At 35.6% G+C, this 14,147-nt stretch overlaps 1 protein-coding gene across 1 annotated transcript; it reads right to left on the reverse strand.

The window, feature by feature from the left end:
- Window positions 1-2,489: 2,489 nt before the first annotated feature.
- On the reverse strand, window positions 2,490-12,439 carry LOC120355720 (glycogenin-1-like). The gene is given in 4 exon segments (XM_039444371.1): window positions 2,490-2,639; window positions 2,642-2,696; window positions 9,940-10,114; window positions 12,267-12,439. Coding segments are annotated over 4 exon segments (528 nt in total). The 5' UTR covers window positions 12,425-12,439; the 3' UTR covers window positions 2,490-2,499.
- Window positions 12,440-14,147: the final 1,708 nt, after the last annotated feature.

Raw genomic sequence — 14,147 nt, forward strand, 5'->3', positions numbered from 1 at the left:
AAACAAAATCTGGAAAGTGCCATAGAAACACTTTGTTGTGACGTGCCTGTAGCTGCTCACACTGAACGCAACCAGCAAGTGCACGCGTTCAGTGTGAGTGTTCCTATTGTTCTTTCCAGATCGTGTGCTCATATGTGCGCTTGTTCATGCATGATTTCACGTGATCATGTGATCATCCAGTTTGATCATACCCTAGATATTCCGGAAATATGAGATTACTCCTATAGTAAGGTCCACTTTATAATGGCAGTGGATAAAGACAGAAGAACAGCGTTGCCGATTCTCTGCCTTAATTAATTATATTTCTACACTGTCACAAACAGATTTGGCATCGTTGCGGAGCTAGAAAAGGATAGTACTACCTGCTTTGTCGAATGATAGAGAAGGATAGCAACATCAAAGTTTATCAAATACTGTCATTATAACGTGGACCTCACTATAGTTGCATCTGCAGTCACTATACAGAGTGATTATTAAAGGACTTTACAACTTTGAAAGCACATAAATATTTATTGAAATTACTTACAGAATTGAAAAAGGTGTCATCTTGTTAGAAAACACTTCAAGCTTAAGTTGTGGGTGTTATTTTGGTTCGATGTGACAGCCGTTGGTAATGCGACATACATACCCACTGGTAATCGATTTCTTGCCACACTCGTACCAGCATATCAGGCGTAGCCTGTGCAACCGCAGCGATCCGTGATCCGTATGTGATCCGATTTCAGAGGTCATAAGGATTGTCTGTTAGAGTCAGAACATAAATCTTATCCTTAATGAAACCCCACAGGAAGAAATCCATCGGTGTTAAATCCGGTGAGCAAGGTGGCCATGCAATGGCCCTGCACGGCCAATCCAGCGAAGTTGAAAGCTAATGTCTAGAGAATCCAAACTTCTCCGTGGAAAGAGCTGGTGCACTGTCATGCTGAAAGTAAAAGGACACTTCTTCATCTTGTTCAGCATGACAGTTCACCAGCTCACGGAGAAGTTTGGGATTTTCTAGACATTCGCTTTCAGCTTCGTTGGATTGGCCGTGCAGGGCAAATTGCATGGCCACCTCGCTCACCCGATTTAAAACCGATGGATTTCTTCCTGTGGGGTTTTATTAAGGATAAGGTTTATGTTCCGCCTCTACCAGACAATCCTTATGATCTCTGAAATCGGATCACATTTGGATCGCTGCGGTTGCACAATTACGCCTGATACGAGTGTGGCAAGAAATCGATTACCGGTGGGATGTATGTCGCATTACCACGGCTGTCACATCTAACCAAAATAACACCCTCACCTTAAACTTGAAGTGTTTTGTAACAAAATTACCCCTTCTTCTTCTTCTTCTTCTTCTTCTTCTTCTTCTTTATCTATCCCAATGTGCCGTTTTCACAGCGTTGGGTGGTCGCCTCGGATCCATCTTCTCCACTGCTCTCTGTCCGCATTTAATCTCTAATTGCATTTATTTTTTATTCTCTTTGATTAATTGATACTTTGATACTTTGTAAAATTCGTTGAATAATTAGCATTACCCTCATTTAATGTAAATTAGTGTATAAGCCAGTAAATATTGTAACATACATAAATAAGAAATCTAATCTAATCTAATCCGCAGCCATTCTCTTCAACTGATTCACGGTCTTGCCTCTCATTGCTGCTATCCATGAAACAGTTGCCTCCCATGTCACCCGTGGTCTTCGTGTCGGTCGTCTGCCTTGTGCCCTGGCCTCCATGTATTGGCGAAGCTTCCGTTTTCATCCATTCTCAGATGTCCATACCAGGAGAGTATCCGTTCATTGCCGTAATTGTTGTTTCAACCACTTAAATGTGCAATTCTTCTTTATGCGGTCATTTCTCACTCTGTCTCGTCTTGTTTATTCAACTATTCTTCGGAGACATTTCATTCGCACCGCATTTATTTGGCTTTTCTCTTTTTTATTGACTGTCCAAATTTCACTTCCATGCAATAGGATGGGCTCAATGATTGAAACATAAACTTTTGATTTTACTCTCCTACTCATCTCAGCCTTTCCAAAATGTTTCTACTGAGTGAACAGTCTTGCGCTTGGCAGTGCAGTTTATGTTGTGCCCAAGTACTAGTAGTTGTCAGTCTGCTTTAATAGTTGGCTACCGCACTTAATTTCGAATTATCTCGACCTGTGTTCAGTTCCCTTACCATCATGACCTGGCTCTTCACTTTATTAACATGCATGCCTCTTTCCTTAAGTGTTTCATTCCGTTCTGTAACCGCCGTTTGCATATTTTCAGCCGAGTCTGTTATGAGGACTATGTCATCTTAACACAATGACACCTTTTTTAATTCTGTAAGTAATTTCAATAAATATTTATGTGCTTTCAAAGTTGAATAGTCCTTTTAAAATCACTCCGTATAGCCAGTTACTGTAGCTAGAACAAATGGCTAGTTGCTAGCCACTAGATTCTAGTTTTTATTCAATCGACCAATTGAATATTATGATTCACAACTACTACCAATATTATAATTCTTAACGTTTACAGAATAATTGGTTCATGTTCAATTGAATTACCATCGAATGTGCCATGCACGAGGGCGAAATCAGAAATGGCCTTGAAGGTCTCGTCTGAGGGCTTGTAGACAAACACTCCCGAATTGAAGCAGTCAGGCCAACCCCATCGGGAGCAGCTGACAGCTCTTCTCTTTCGAACAGTTCGTCACAGTTTTGCAGAACCTAACAACATAAACAATCATTAAATAATGTATTGAAGTAACAAATGAGTACATCATAATACAACCATTACAACGTCAAATCATATTATCTATATCCTCCTTGGTCAAAAACAGCAAACGGCCATTTTTACACTAAAGTATGGTTTACATTTATTTGGTCAAGTTTATTGAATTCAAGTTTTTTAAAACGTTTGAGTTAAATGGGCAATTTTACTTCAAGTCAAGTTTACTTGAACACAGTTTCCATAACCTCAAAAGTACCGGTATATAAATATAAATTTTAAAATTGAGTTGAATGAGCAATAAGTTACTTGAACACAGCTTCCATAACCTCAAAAGTATATAATTAAAAATTCATAAATCCAATTAATCTCAAAATTTTCTTCTTAATTCTCATACTTTTCTTGCATAATATGTTTCTATTTTGTTGTTTTATACATTCTACATTGACTGGCAACTGTTCTCAACTCTTTTTTAGGTTGGATTGTACCTTCAAGATTCAATTGTATCCAAAGTCAAACATGTACATCATCTACAAAACTTGAGACATAGGTGTACTATAGATTTATAGTGGATTCAAGTTTCTGTTCTTGTATACCTGACTTCAAGTTTGCAAAATACATAAATTTTATACTAAAAGATTTCTCAATTGAACTTGACAAAATATTTAAACGCTCCTTTATGAATTATCGGCCAACTTCCCAAAATTATCCTCTGATTGGATAATTATTTTCATCAACAGCTGAATCTCAGCCAATCAGAGGACGATTCTGAGTATCGGTCGACAAGTGTGAAAACAACAAATAACAGAGACAGAAAAATACAACTGGAAGATCTGTAGTTAACAATAGTTATATAGTAACATTTTTACAATTCTTTTCTTTAAACAAAATGAGGCTAAAATCAACACAATAAGCTGGCCACTAACGACAGGACATGCATGGTGACCATGTGTGAACACACAATGACCAAAGTGAACACACAAATCATGATGTTATATTATACATTTTTGTGACAAATTATTTTCTTATCATTACAATTTGTAATTTTCCAGTGTAATTTATTTATTATTGGTTGTTTATTTTTTGCTAGTAGCTTCTCGCTGATATGCATGATGAACATGTGTGGGCCGATGCATGGACATGACAGGACTTATGCATGTCCTGTCATTAGTGGCCAGCCTAATATTCAACAATTGCATTGATGATAATACAACATTTTCCTTTTTGATGTGGTAGAGATATCCTTTTTGAAAAAAAAATCTGGTGCGGTACACTCACACAACTTTCCTTGCTCATTAAACTATAAGCCTCTTCCGAGAATGTTTTAGGGGAATAACATTATGACGATTGGCGGCAACATATTTGAAACTACGATCAGACTTCTGTATATGTGTATAATTATTTTCAGAGTACTTTTTCCTTTGTGTAAATTGTGAAATTCGTGAATATTTTTTAAAAGTCGTCAAGACAGCTGTTCTACAGATGAAATATCTCGACTATGTGTTCTTTTTATGAACTGCTCTACCTACTTACCTCAGGCACGAGAAGGAGGCTACAAAGTCCATTTCTCAAGGATGAGGTGGACACCCATTAGTTTCCCAGAAAGGAGACTCATTCCAGTTAATAGAGCTGATAAATAACTTTATAGGGTATGAATTTGAAAAAAATCGGTCAAGTCGTTTTTGAGAAACTCGTGAAAAACATGGTTTTTTAGTGATTATCCGCCATTTTTCTCAATAATATTACGGAGCTCCTGAAATTTTCCCAGGATTGAGACTCATGTCAGTAAATAAGGCTTATAAATAGCTATCCGTGGTATAAATTTGAAGAAAATCGTTAGAGCCGTTTTCGAGAAAACCATGAAAAACATGGCTTTTTAGTGATTCGGATCCTCATGGTATAAGGACCTTAGTTTAAAATTTCAAGTCAATCGGTTAATTAGGAATGGAGTTATCGTGTTCACAGACATACACACACCACACACACACACACACACCACACACACACCACACACACACACACATACACACACACAGACCAACACCCAAAAATCATGTTTTTGGACTCAGGGGACCTTGAAACGTATAGAAAACTTGAAATTAGGGTACCTTAATTTTTTTTGGAAAGCAATACTTTCCTTACCTATGGTAATAGGGCAAGGGAAGTAACAATTTGTCCAAACACAACTTTATTTAAAACACTACTTTTAAAATACTACTACTACTACTTGATTTTGCTGCTCGATGTTTAAGCTTTCAGTTTACTAGAGATTGATGATAGTGGAACTACCGAGACTAGTATCTCTAATTGTTCTAATAAAGTAGTGATTTTGACAATTTCAAGTAGATTTCATTCAAAATAGTACAATGACATGTCAATAGCTTGACAAATGAAAGAGCCTCATCGTTTTGATATAAATTCACAATATAAATAATTTTGCATGTTTCATTTTTTTCAAAGATGTATTTGAAAGTGAATCACGTTACTTATGCAACAGAAATAATAATGTTTATCTAGAGTTTAGCATGGTTTAAAACTAGTACAAACACCTACTCCAAATAATTATTTCAAGGTGTATTTGTAAGTGGACCGATTTACTTTTGCATTGAAAATAGTTTACGAGTAGATTAGCATGGTTTGAAACTAAATCTTGTTGTGGGTCATGTCATAAAAATCCAGGTCATCACAAATAAAAGCAGAGCGCATCGCATCTGGACTTCATCCAAACTACGTGCCACCTATAGAAGAGATCCACTTCAAACTGTCAGTATTGTTTGAATGGGAAGCATACGATGCTATTCAAAAGAAACGCTGACAGTTTAGAGTGATTCTCACTATAGGTGCTCATATCAAAGGTCTCATCTAAATATACTCGGCTACTGTCCGATGTTATTATTTGCGCTGTCCAAGCACTAAATTCACATTTTAAGCACCTTGCTCCATAAATCCGAAAATAGTTCCTTGTCATTCATGAACTAGTGAAGAGGTGTGTGTTTTGTTTTTCAAATTGAGCGCATCTTGGTTCGTCATTTCAAACTGAAATTTATCATTTCAATTAGTTAGGGTGGACTGATTACTAATTAGGATCGTTGATTAGGTGTCAACTAGTTCTAATTTATGGAATTTTCACATGATGCACAAATCTTGTGCAACTTAACTTCGTATATGGTTGGGCAGGGAGGTATATGGATGATTTGAAATAACAGTTACACACTCATTATTAAGGAAACTCGAAATTTCTTCTTTTTTTTTTTAGTGTGTACCTTGGATGTTGCAATTTTGAAAATTGAAGAGAAAAAAAAATAAAAACATTGATTATGTACGAAAAATAAAATATTTTGAATGCTGTCCGTTTTTGTCCATACACTCCTGTAGAAGTTGTGAGAAGTTGTTCATACCCCTCTGAAGCATTGCACGTGGAACCGCTCAAATTTCCAGTGCTATTGTTCCACTCAGGGTTTCAAGGGTTTGTGGCTTGTCTATATATACGTGTTTTAAGGGCAGCCCCATAAAACTAATTATTGGCCTTTACTTTTTTCGAGAAAACGGTCGAACCGTTACTGTCAAAACGTATCGTGCCGTCAAAACCTTAGACCAGTTATAGAATAGACATGCTGGGAAGTCTAGCCTCTGAAGCCAACATCTACTGCCATATCGCCAAATCGTGACGTCATCATCGGATAGAAAACTTTCAGATTGTGTCTATTTCAGAAGGATGTAAATTATTATTCATTAAAATGTTAAACTCCCGCTGGAATAGACACAATCTGCTATGGAAAACAATGTAAACAAACTCTACAGAAATTTTTTCTATCCGATGCTGACACGATTTGGCGATATGGCAGTAGATGTTGGCTTCATCGACTTACAGTATGAATATGCAATGGGCCGTGTCTATTCTATAACTGGTCTAAGGTCAAAATCTCAAAATGTAACTATGCTGCGTGAATTTTTCTGCCACAATTGAGAAGACGACGTATCAACGTCAATAATGTATGGTTTCAACAAGATGGGGCGACATACCAATTCATCGAGAGCAGCTATAGAATTTCTAAGGCAGACCTTCCCTGGACGCCTCATTTCGTTGCGTGAAGATGTGGAGTGGCCTCCTCGGTCACCCGACCTGTCACCTTGTGACTATTTTTCATGGGGCTACCTAAAAGCACGTGTATAAATAAAGAAACCACAAACCCTTTAAGCCCCTGAGTGGAACAATAACTCAGGAAATTCGAACAGTACCACGTGCAATGCTTCAGAGGAGTATGGACAACTTCTCACAACGTCTACAGGAGTGTATGGACAAAAACGGACAGCATTTAAACATATGTTATTTTTGGAACATATCCAATGTTTTATTACTTTCCTTGCCCTTTTACCATAGTTAAGGAAAGTATTGCTTTCCAAAAAAAAAAATAAGGTACCCCAATTTCTAAATTTCTATATGTTTCAAGGTCCCCTGAGTCCAAAAAAGTGGTTTTTGGGTATTGGTCTGTATGTGTGTGTGTGTGCGTGTGCGTGTGCGTGTGTGTGTGTGTGTGTGTGTGTGTGTGTGTGTGTGTGTGTGTGTGTGTGTGTGTGTGTGTGTGTGTGTGTGTGTGTGTGTGTGTGTGTGTGTGTGTGTGCGTCTGTGTACACGATATCTCATCTCACAATTAACGGAATGACTTGAAATTTGGGACGTAAGGTCCTTACATTATAAGGATTTCGACACGAACAATTTCGATCAAATGCGATTCAAGATGGCGGCTGAAATGGCGAAAATGTTGTCAAAAACAGGGTTTTTCGCGATTTTCTCGAAAACGGCTTCAACGATTTTGATCAAATTTATACTTGAAATAGTCATCGATAAGCTCTATCAACAGCCACAAGTCCCATATCTGTAAAAATTTCAGGAGCTCCGCCCCATCAATGCAAAGTGTGATTTTAGATTCTCAATTATCAGGCTTCAGATACAATTCAAACAAAAACTTTTGAGTGGAAAAGATTGAGCATGAGAATCTCTACAATTAATGTTCAGTAACATTTTCACCTAAAATTAAAAATAAGCTCAAAATTCGAGAAAATGTGATTATCCAATTTCAAACTGTTGGCAACTTTTGATTCTATTGAATGATTCACTATGAAGAGATAGCAGACCTCGTGTGTCTCCAGAGTTATTGCTCTGTCACCAGCTGGCTCAAATCTTTGAATAGTAGACTTGAGATGCGCGGGAACACTAGCGTCGTGTGATCAATTTTCATAACGGCAAGGAAAGTTGTGTGAGTGCGCCACACCAAATTTTTTTCCTCTTCAATTTTTATAATGGCAACATCAAAGGTACACATTAAAAAGATAAATTTTGAGTTCCGTTTAAAAATGAATGTGTAACTGTTATTTCAAATCATCCATACCTCCCTGCCCAACCCTGTACTATCGACTTTCTTCAGAATCGAATACAATGTAGCGGTGAAGGTAGAAGGTAGCGGAGAACGTATCTGAAAGTGTTGAAGAGTAATGCATGTATTCATATGTGGCAGAACATGTTGGAAAGACGATGGTAGGGTAGACGGTAGAAGGAAGCGGAGACATTTGGATACATGCAATATCTAATCACTCTCATCTACCTTCTCTGCTATACTCTACCTTCTCCACTTCACTATGTTTCAACCATCACGAATTACAACACAGCTTGACATTTCAACAAATCTGATCAGATGTTCAAGGATAGCTTGAATCACGGCTATTATGTCTACTATAGAAGGCGGTGCAAAAGTGAAAGTGGCAACAATGCTCTCCTATCATTTCCACTGATTTTATAACATGTATCTCACTATTGATAATTTCTCACCAGAGCTCCGATATTCCAACCTATTTCCAATGCAAGCGTTATAATATAGAAGCTATCAAATAAAATTTTATTTAATGACATTAGTTACATGAAAAATTACTTTAAAAGTTTTTATTCATAGCCACCCTGGTTTTAAAAGGCCCTGGTCTACAATATTGCAACGTCGCAGTGTAGGCCTAGAATCTAATACATGATTGGTGAAAAATATTTTAAAAAATACCAGCAGATCTTTTTCACGTATTTTTAAAAATCTTTTTCACCAATCAGGTATTAGATTCTAGACCTACACTGCGACGTTGCAATATCGTAGGCCAGAGCCTTGAATTAGAGGTGGCTATATTTTATTACATGTCATTAAATACGATACTGTTTGCTTAAGAAAATTTTTATCTGCAAACAGGAATGAAATAAATTTAGCTATACATGTTATTCAAATGCCCTAGGGAAGTGACGTGATTAATTCTAATCCCTAGGGCCAGAAAGCAGAGTTCTGTTCCAGGGAGTAAAGTATGTAATTTAGGGTATGATCACATTGAATGCTATGTGCAAATGCAGGTCAGATCATGCATAAGCCGAAAAGCAAAATCTGGGAAGAGCCATTGAAACGCGTTGTGACTTGTCCGTAGCTGCTCACACTGAACGCAACCAGCAAGTTCACGCGTTCAGTGTGAATGTTCCTGTTGCTCTTACCAGATATTGTTTCTCATCTGCGCGCTTGGTCTAGCATGACCAGTTTGATTTGATTAAATTTTCTTCCTTGTGACTCTTGACAGCGTATAGGAAATCGTCGAGAAGGACTATTTGTCCAAAAAATAATATAAATAAACATTGTTTATTTCTTTATTAGAAAGTAAACAAATTATGCGATGCGGTATAGTTATTTACTGTTAATGATTGAAAAATTGTTTTGTTTCAAATTAGTGTAGTCTATTGATGTCAAAATAAAGAACCATTTGATTTGAACATATATACATCACATTATACAATGTACATTACAATTTAACCCTCCCCAAAACCTCATTCCCCATGCATAAATTCTTGAATACTGTAGTAAACCCCGTTTGTCAGATATTTTTTCAGTAGCTTTTTGAAAATATCCTTATTCTCATTTTCTCTAAAAGCTGACGGCAGTTTACTCATAATTTTGATACCCATATAAGAAGGCTTTTTCGCATAACTGAGCTGTCCTGTGGTATTTGTGCAGAAAATTTACTCTTATTTCTTGTGTCATAATTATGTATGTCACAATTTCTTTCAAACTCTTCATCTCTTATGTACATATAATTACTTCGAAAATCACGCGTGCACTTGCTAAAATAAGCATCCAATGTAATCACACACTTGATAGATAATTTTTCCTTCCACTTGACCCAACTTGGATAGTTGATGAAAGAAAATATAATTTGTGCACTAACAAGTGTATCGGCATCTAGGAAGACGCATTTGTCGTACTGCGTGAGACGCCAGCAGTGCAGTTTTGTGAATGTGATACCCAACTCAGGCCGCGCCAGCAAAGCCAGGTTGGCTGTGTCTTTCGAATCAAGCACATCCACCTCCTTGACCACGTTGAATACTGCGCTCAGTTGTGTCCTGCAATTCAAATAATTTGGTTATAAACTAGTAAGCAATATCTCAATAAACTTGTTTATTTATTTTCCACATTTCAACTTGAAAATTACCTAAGTTATGGTCGAAACTAGTCTTTGTATTATTTTAAAGTTTTAAATAATAAAGGGTACCTACTACAAGTTTTCATATTGTTTTGATTAATTTAAACAATATCTTATACAACTAGAAATAAAACATAAATGTTGCTACCTAAACTAAACATAAGAGCTATGTGTGTCAATACATATTAATTAATCGATATCAGATAAAAGTTGAACAAAAACAAAAATATCGGTACAACACTACAATTAATCAATCAATATCTTCATTCAAGATATACAATGTATATTGTACGTGAATGCGTCATCTAATTAAATAATACTTCCAACTCTTAAACATAAAACTAGAAAGATAGAAAGAAACACAACAATAAAATAAACAATAACACTGTCAAGCCTAATCAAGGTAGTTACTTACGTATGGTACAGATCTTATTACGAATAAGTATTATTCAGAATTTGAATAATATCAATCAAGCCCAATTATTAAATCAAGGTAGGTACTGCATCCCTAATTTCCCAGGTAAAATTATTCAAAACTATAAGTTTCTAACTCTCTGTTGTATATCCATACTTTTTCACTGTTGAAATTAAACTTGAATTTTAAAAAAACTTTTGAAGTGGAAATGCACTTATGTTGTATAGTGACGATCGTTTCGACCTGTTGACGATCGTCACTATACAAAGTAAGTGCATTTTCACTTCAAAAGTTTTTTTAAAATTCAAGTTTAATTTCTAACTCTATTGGGTACTTTTACAACTCGATTTTGAATCTTGCCCTATCCGTCTCTCTTCTGATACTACTGATCATAACTGTGGCATTGTATAACAGCAAGCCTCGTTTCAACCAGCAACCACAGATTCAGCGCCGCAACATCACTAGAGATAGAATTACGGGAACTTGTGATCATGGAAACAGTCTACATTTCAACTCGACTGTTTCTCCGCAACATTTGCGCCAAAGCAAAGTGCCACGAAACAAGTGCTACTGCGGTCTCGTATAACTAGAGTTACGCAATTGATTGAAAATATAATATTTATTGATGATTTGACAACAAACTTTCATAATTGAGATAGAATATTTTGTAAATAAATTATATCTCTAAATTGTTGAAAACCATCTGGCAACGTCGCAAAGGTAGAAAAGGATAGCGCTATCTGCTTTATCGAATGATGGACAAGGGAAGCAACACCAATGTTAATCAAATACTGCTAAAGGTGCATTTTCATTTGTGCGTAAATTTCCGCAGTCGACGACGGCAAGCATTGTTGACATTCATATATTATACAAATTTCAAGTGTGGTAAAACAGTTGATCAAATAACTTTTCATTATTTGTCTTTATTATTAAAGAATTAAACATTTCTAATAATATCAACATATTTCCATTTATAAGTATAAAACATTATAAACTCAACCTCCCCCATTAAATCATAATTTGAACATAATATTTTAGGTTATTTAGACAAATTGAAATCTACCCAATCTGAGATCCTCACCCTGTCGTTAGGAAGAGGTGACCTCCCGGTCGACGACGGCATTTACACACAAAACAAAACCCAGCTTAAGGAGACCTCACTTTACCAACGTCACATAGCTTCACGAAAAACTACTAGTACTATCGTCGGCTTGAGTTGACAGTGAAATTTAGAACATACACGCCCTATAACATGGGATATATATCTTCTTATGCTATCTTTTCTCTATGCATCTATAGGGATACTCATATATTCATATTCACGTTCATTATTCAAACACTTTGAACAGAAAAGTTTGATCAGTCTCATTTATTCTGAATTGTTCTCATTTGTATAAATTGTTCTCATTTATTATTTCATTTTTGTATGATTTATTAGTATCTTTGAATGAGATTAACTTTGAAACAGCTCAATATATAGATGTGCGGTTATCGCCATTCATTTTCTCTCAAAATTCTGTATCGAAATCATGTATTATATCAAAAATCATGACCACATTTTCATGTTATATTGGTTACATGACTAATATTGGTTTACATGACTCTTTTAATTTCCATCGGACTATTTTCGTGCGGTTGACTATAGTTTATACTGTACCTCATAGCTTCAGTGACGCCAGGAGTGATGAGAATGGCCAGCTGATGAGCTGTGTTGACCCGCTTGAGAGAGTGTGCCAGCACCAGAGCTCCCAGAGAATAGGAGTCATTTGTGGCCAGCGTCACCCATGCAAAGCCTACAAACAAACAGCAACACATTACATTTTTTCAAACTTCAAATTAATTAAAAAACACACACCAAATAAGAGGAAAATTAACAAATTTCCTGTGGTTGTTTTTGCGGGGTGGCCCGCTTCCTGGGCCTTGAGACGGAGGAAGAGTGAAACAATGGGGTCCTGAGTTGCTACTACAACAACAAAATATTAACAAATTGGCAAAACGGAACATTGACATAAAACACCACAACAAATAATGGACAAAATACATACGAAATTATTAACGTTCTTCATTTGGCATATGTGCTATAAATTGAAACAGTAACAGTTTTGGGATAAGCCTGGTAAGAGATTTCGAAAAGTCAATGGTTGTACAGTATCGAATAAATTAATGAAATGTTTTATTTTGAATTGAATTGAATTGAATTTATTGCCAAAAATCACATACAAATATTTGTACAATACAATCACTAAAGTATGCAATATACAATCACCTAAAAATATACATTTATTGTAACTTGCACAACAATAATTATCAACGTAATCAATGTAATATTCGGCACTGCCAACATAAGAGTCCTTGTGTGTTGCAGTGAGTTGCGGTTAAATTATTCTGCTTCAATTCAGGTCAAGTAAGAAGCGATATAAAAATTAAAATAAAAGAGCTAAAGAAAGTATTACAGCAATATACAAAAGTCTCAAAGGCTCAGAAAAAAAAATTAAAAACTTAAGAATAGTACATACTATATGACAAAGTAGAATCCAATTAACCACTGTGACGTCTTGAGGCCATCATGAAGTGAATATTTCACACAGGGAATACATAAAAATATACGATGATGAGGGAACATTTACAATACCTGGTTCGAGAACGTGAAAATGAAAAAACCATTGCTCAATGTTTTTAGTAACAATGCTTGTTGGATACAATATTACTTTATACAACTAGTTTGAAGAATATGTTATGCTCAATCCAATAATCTATGCTTTTGCTTAAATTACGTGTCATTTGTTTATCTATAAAATCGTTTGGAATTTTATTTATAATGTAGCTGCAATAATAGGTAAATTGATGCCTGCATATGGTTAGCTTAATGAGTTCTGTGTTGAATCTATTGTTAGGACGTGTATTATGGGTGTTATGTGTGCAGGAAAATTAGATTTATTCTTATTGATATGGAGTATTATATTTTTCATATAATTCTGTCTTATTGTAGGGACCTTAAATTCAAGAAAAATGTCCCTACTAGGATAGAGTCGAGGTCTTCCTAATGCTGCTCTTATAATATGTTTTTGTAAGATAAATAATTCTTCAGATGTGTATCATAAGCAGCTCCCCATACTTCATTAATATATTGAAATAATGAGTGAGCGTATGCAAAGTAAATTTTCCGTATAATGTCTATGTTTTTTATTTTATTTATTTTGTAAAAAATGTAAATGAGGTATTTCAACTTTGAGCACAAATAATCTATGTGTTTGTTCCATTTTAATGTTGATCCATAATATACCAAGATATTTAATCGTGTGAACCCTTTCTAATGTTTTTTGTGCTTCTGTATTATCTGTAGAGTTTTCATTGTTATTATTTGTTGTCCCTATTTTAAGATTTAAATCTGTTGCTGGTTGTCCAGTTATATTGGGTGAAAAGGTGATATACTTAGTTTTGTCAGCGTTTAAAGTCAGGATATGATCTTGAAGCCATTTTCTAATAATTATTAGGTTTCTATTGGCTATATTGAAAGTTTCTACCCAGCTTTTGCCGC

This window comes from Nilaparvata lugens, unplaced genomic scaffold (assembly GCF_014356525.2).
Source record: "Nilaparvata lugens isolate BPH unplaced genomic scaffold, ASM1435652v1 scaffold4440, whole genome shotgun sequence".
Taxonomy (NCBI): Eukaryota; Metazoa; Arthropoda; class Insecta; order Hemiptera; family Delphacidae; genus Nilaparvata; species Nilaparvata lugens.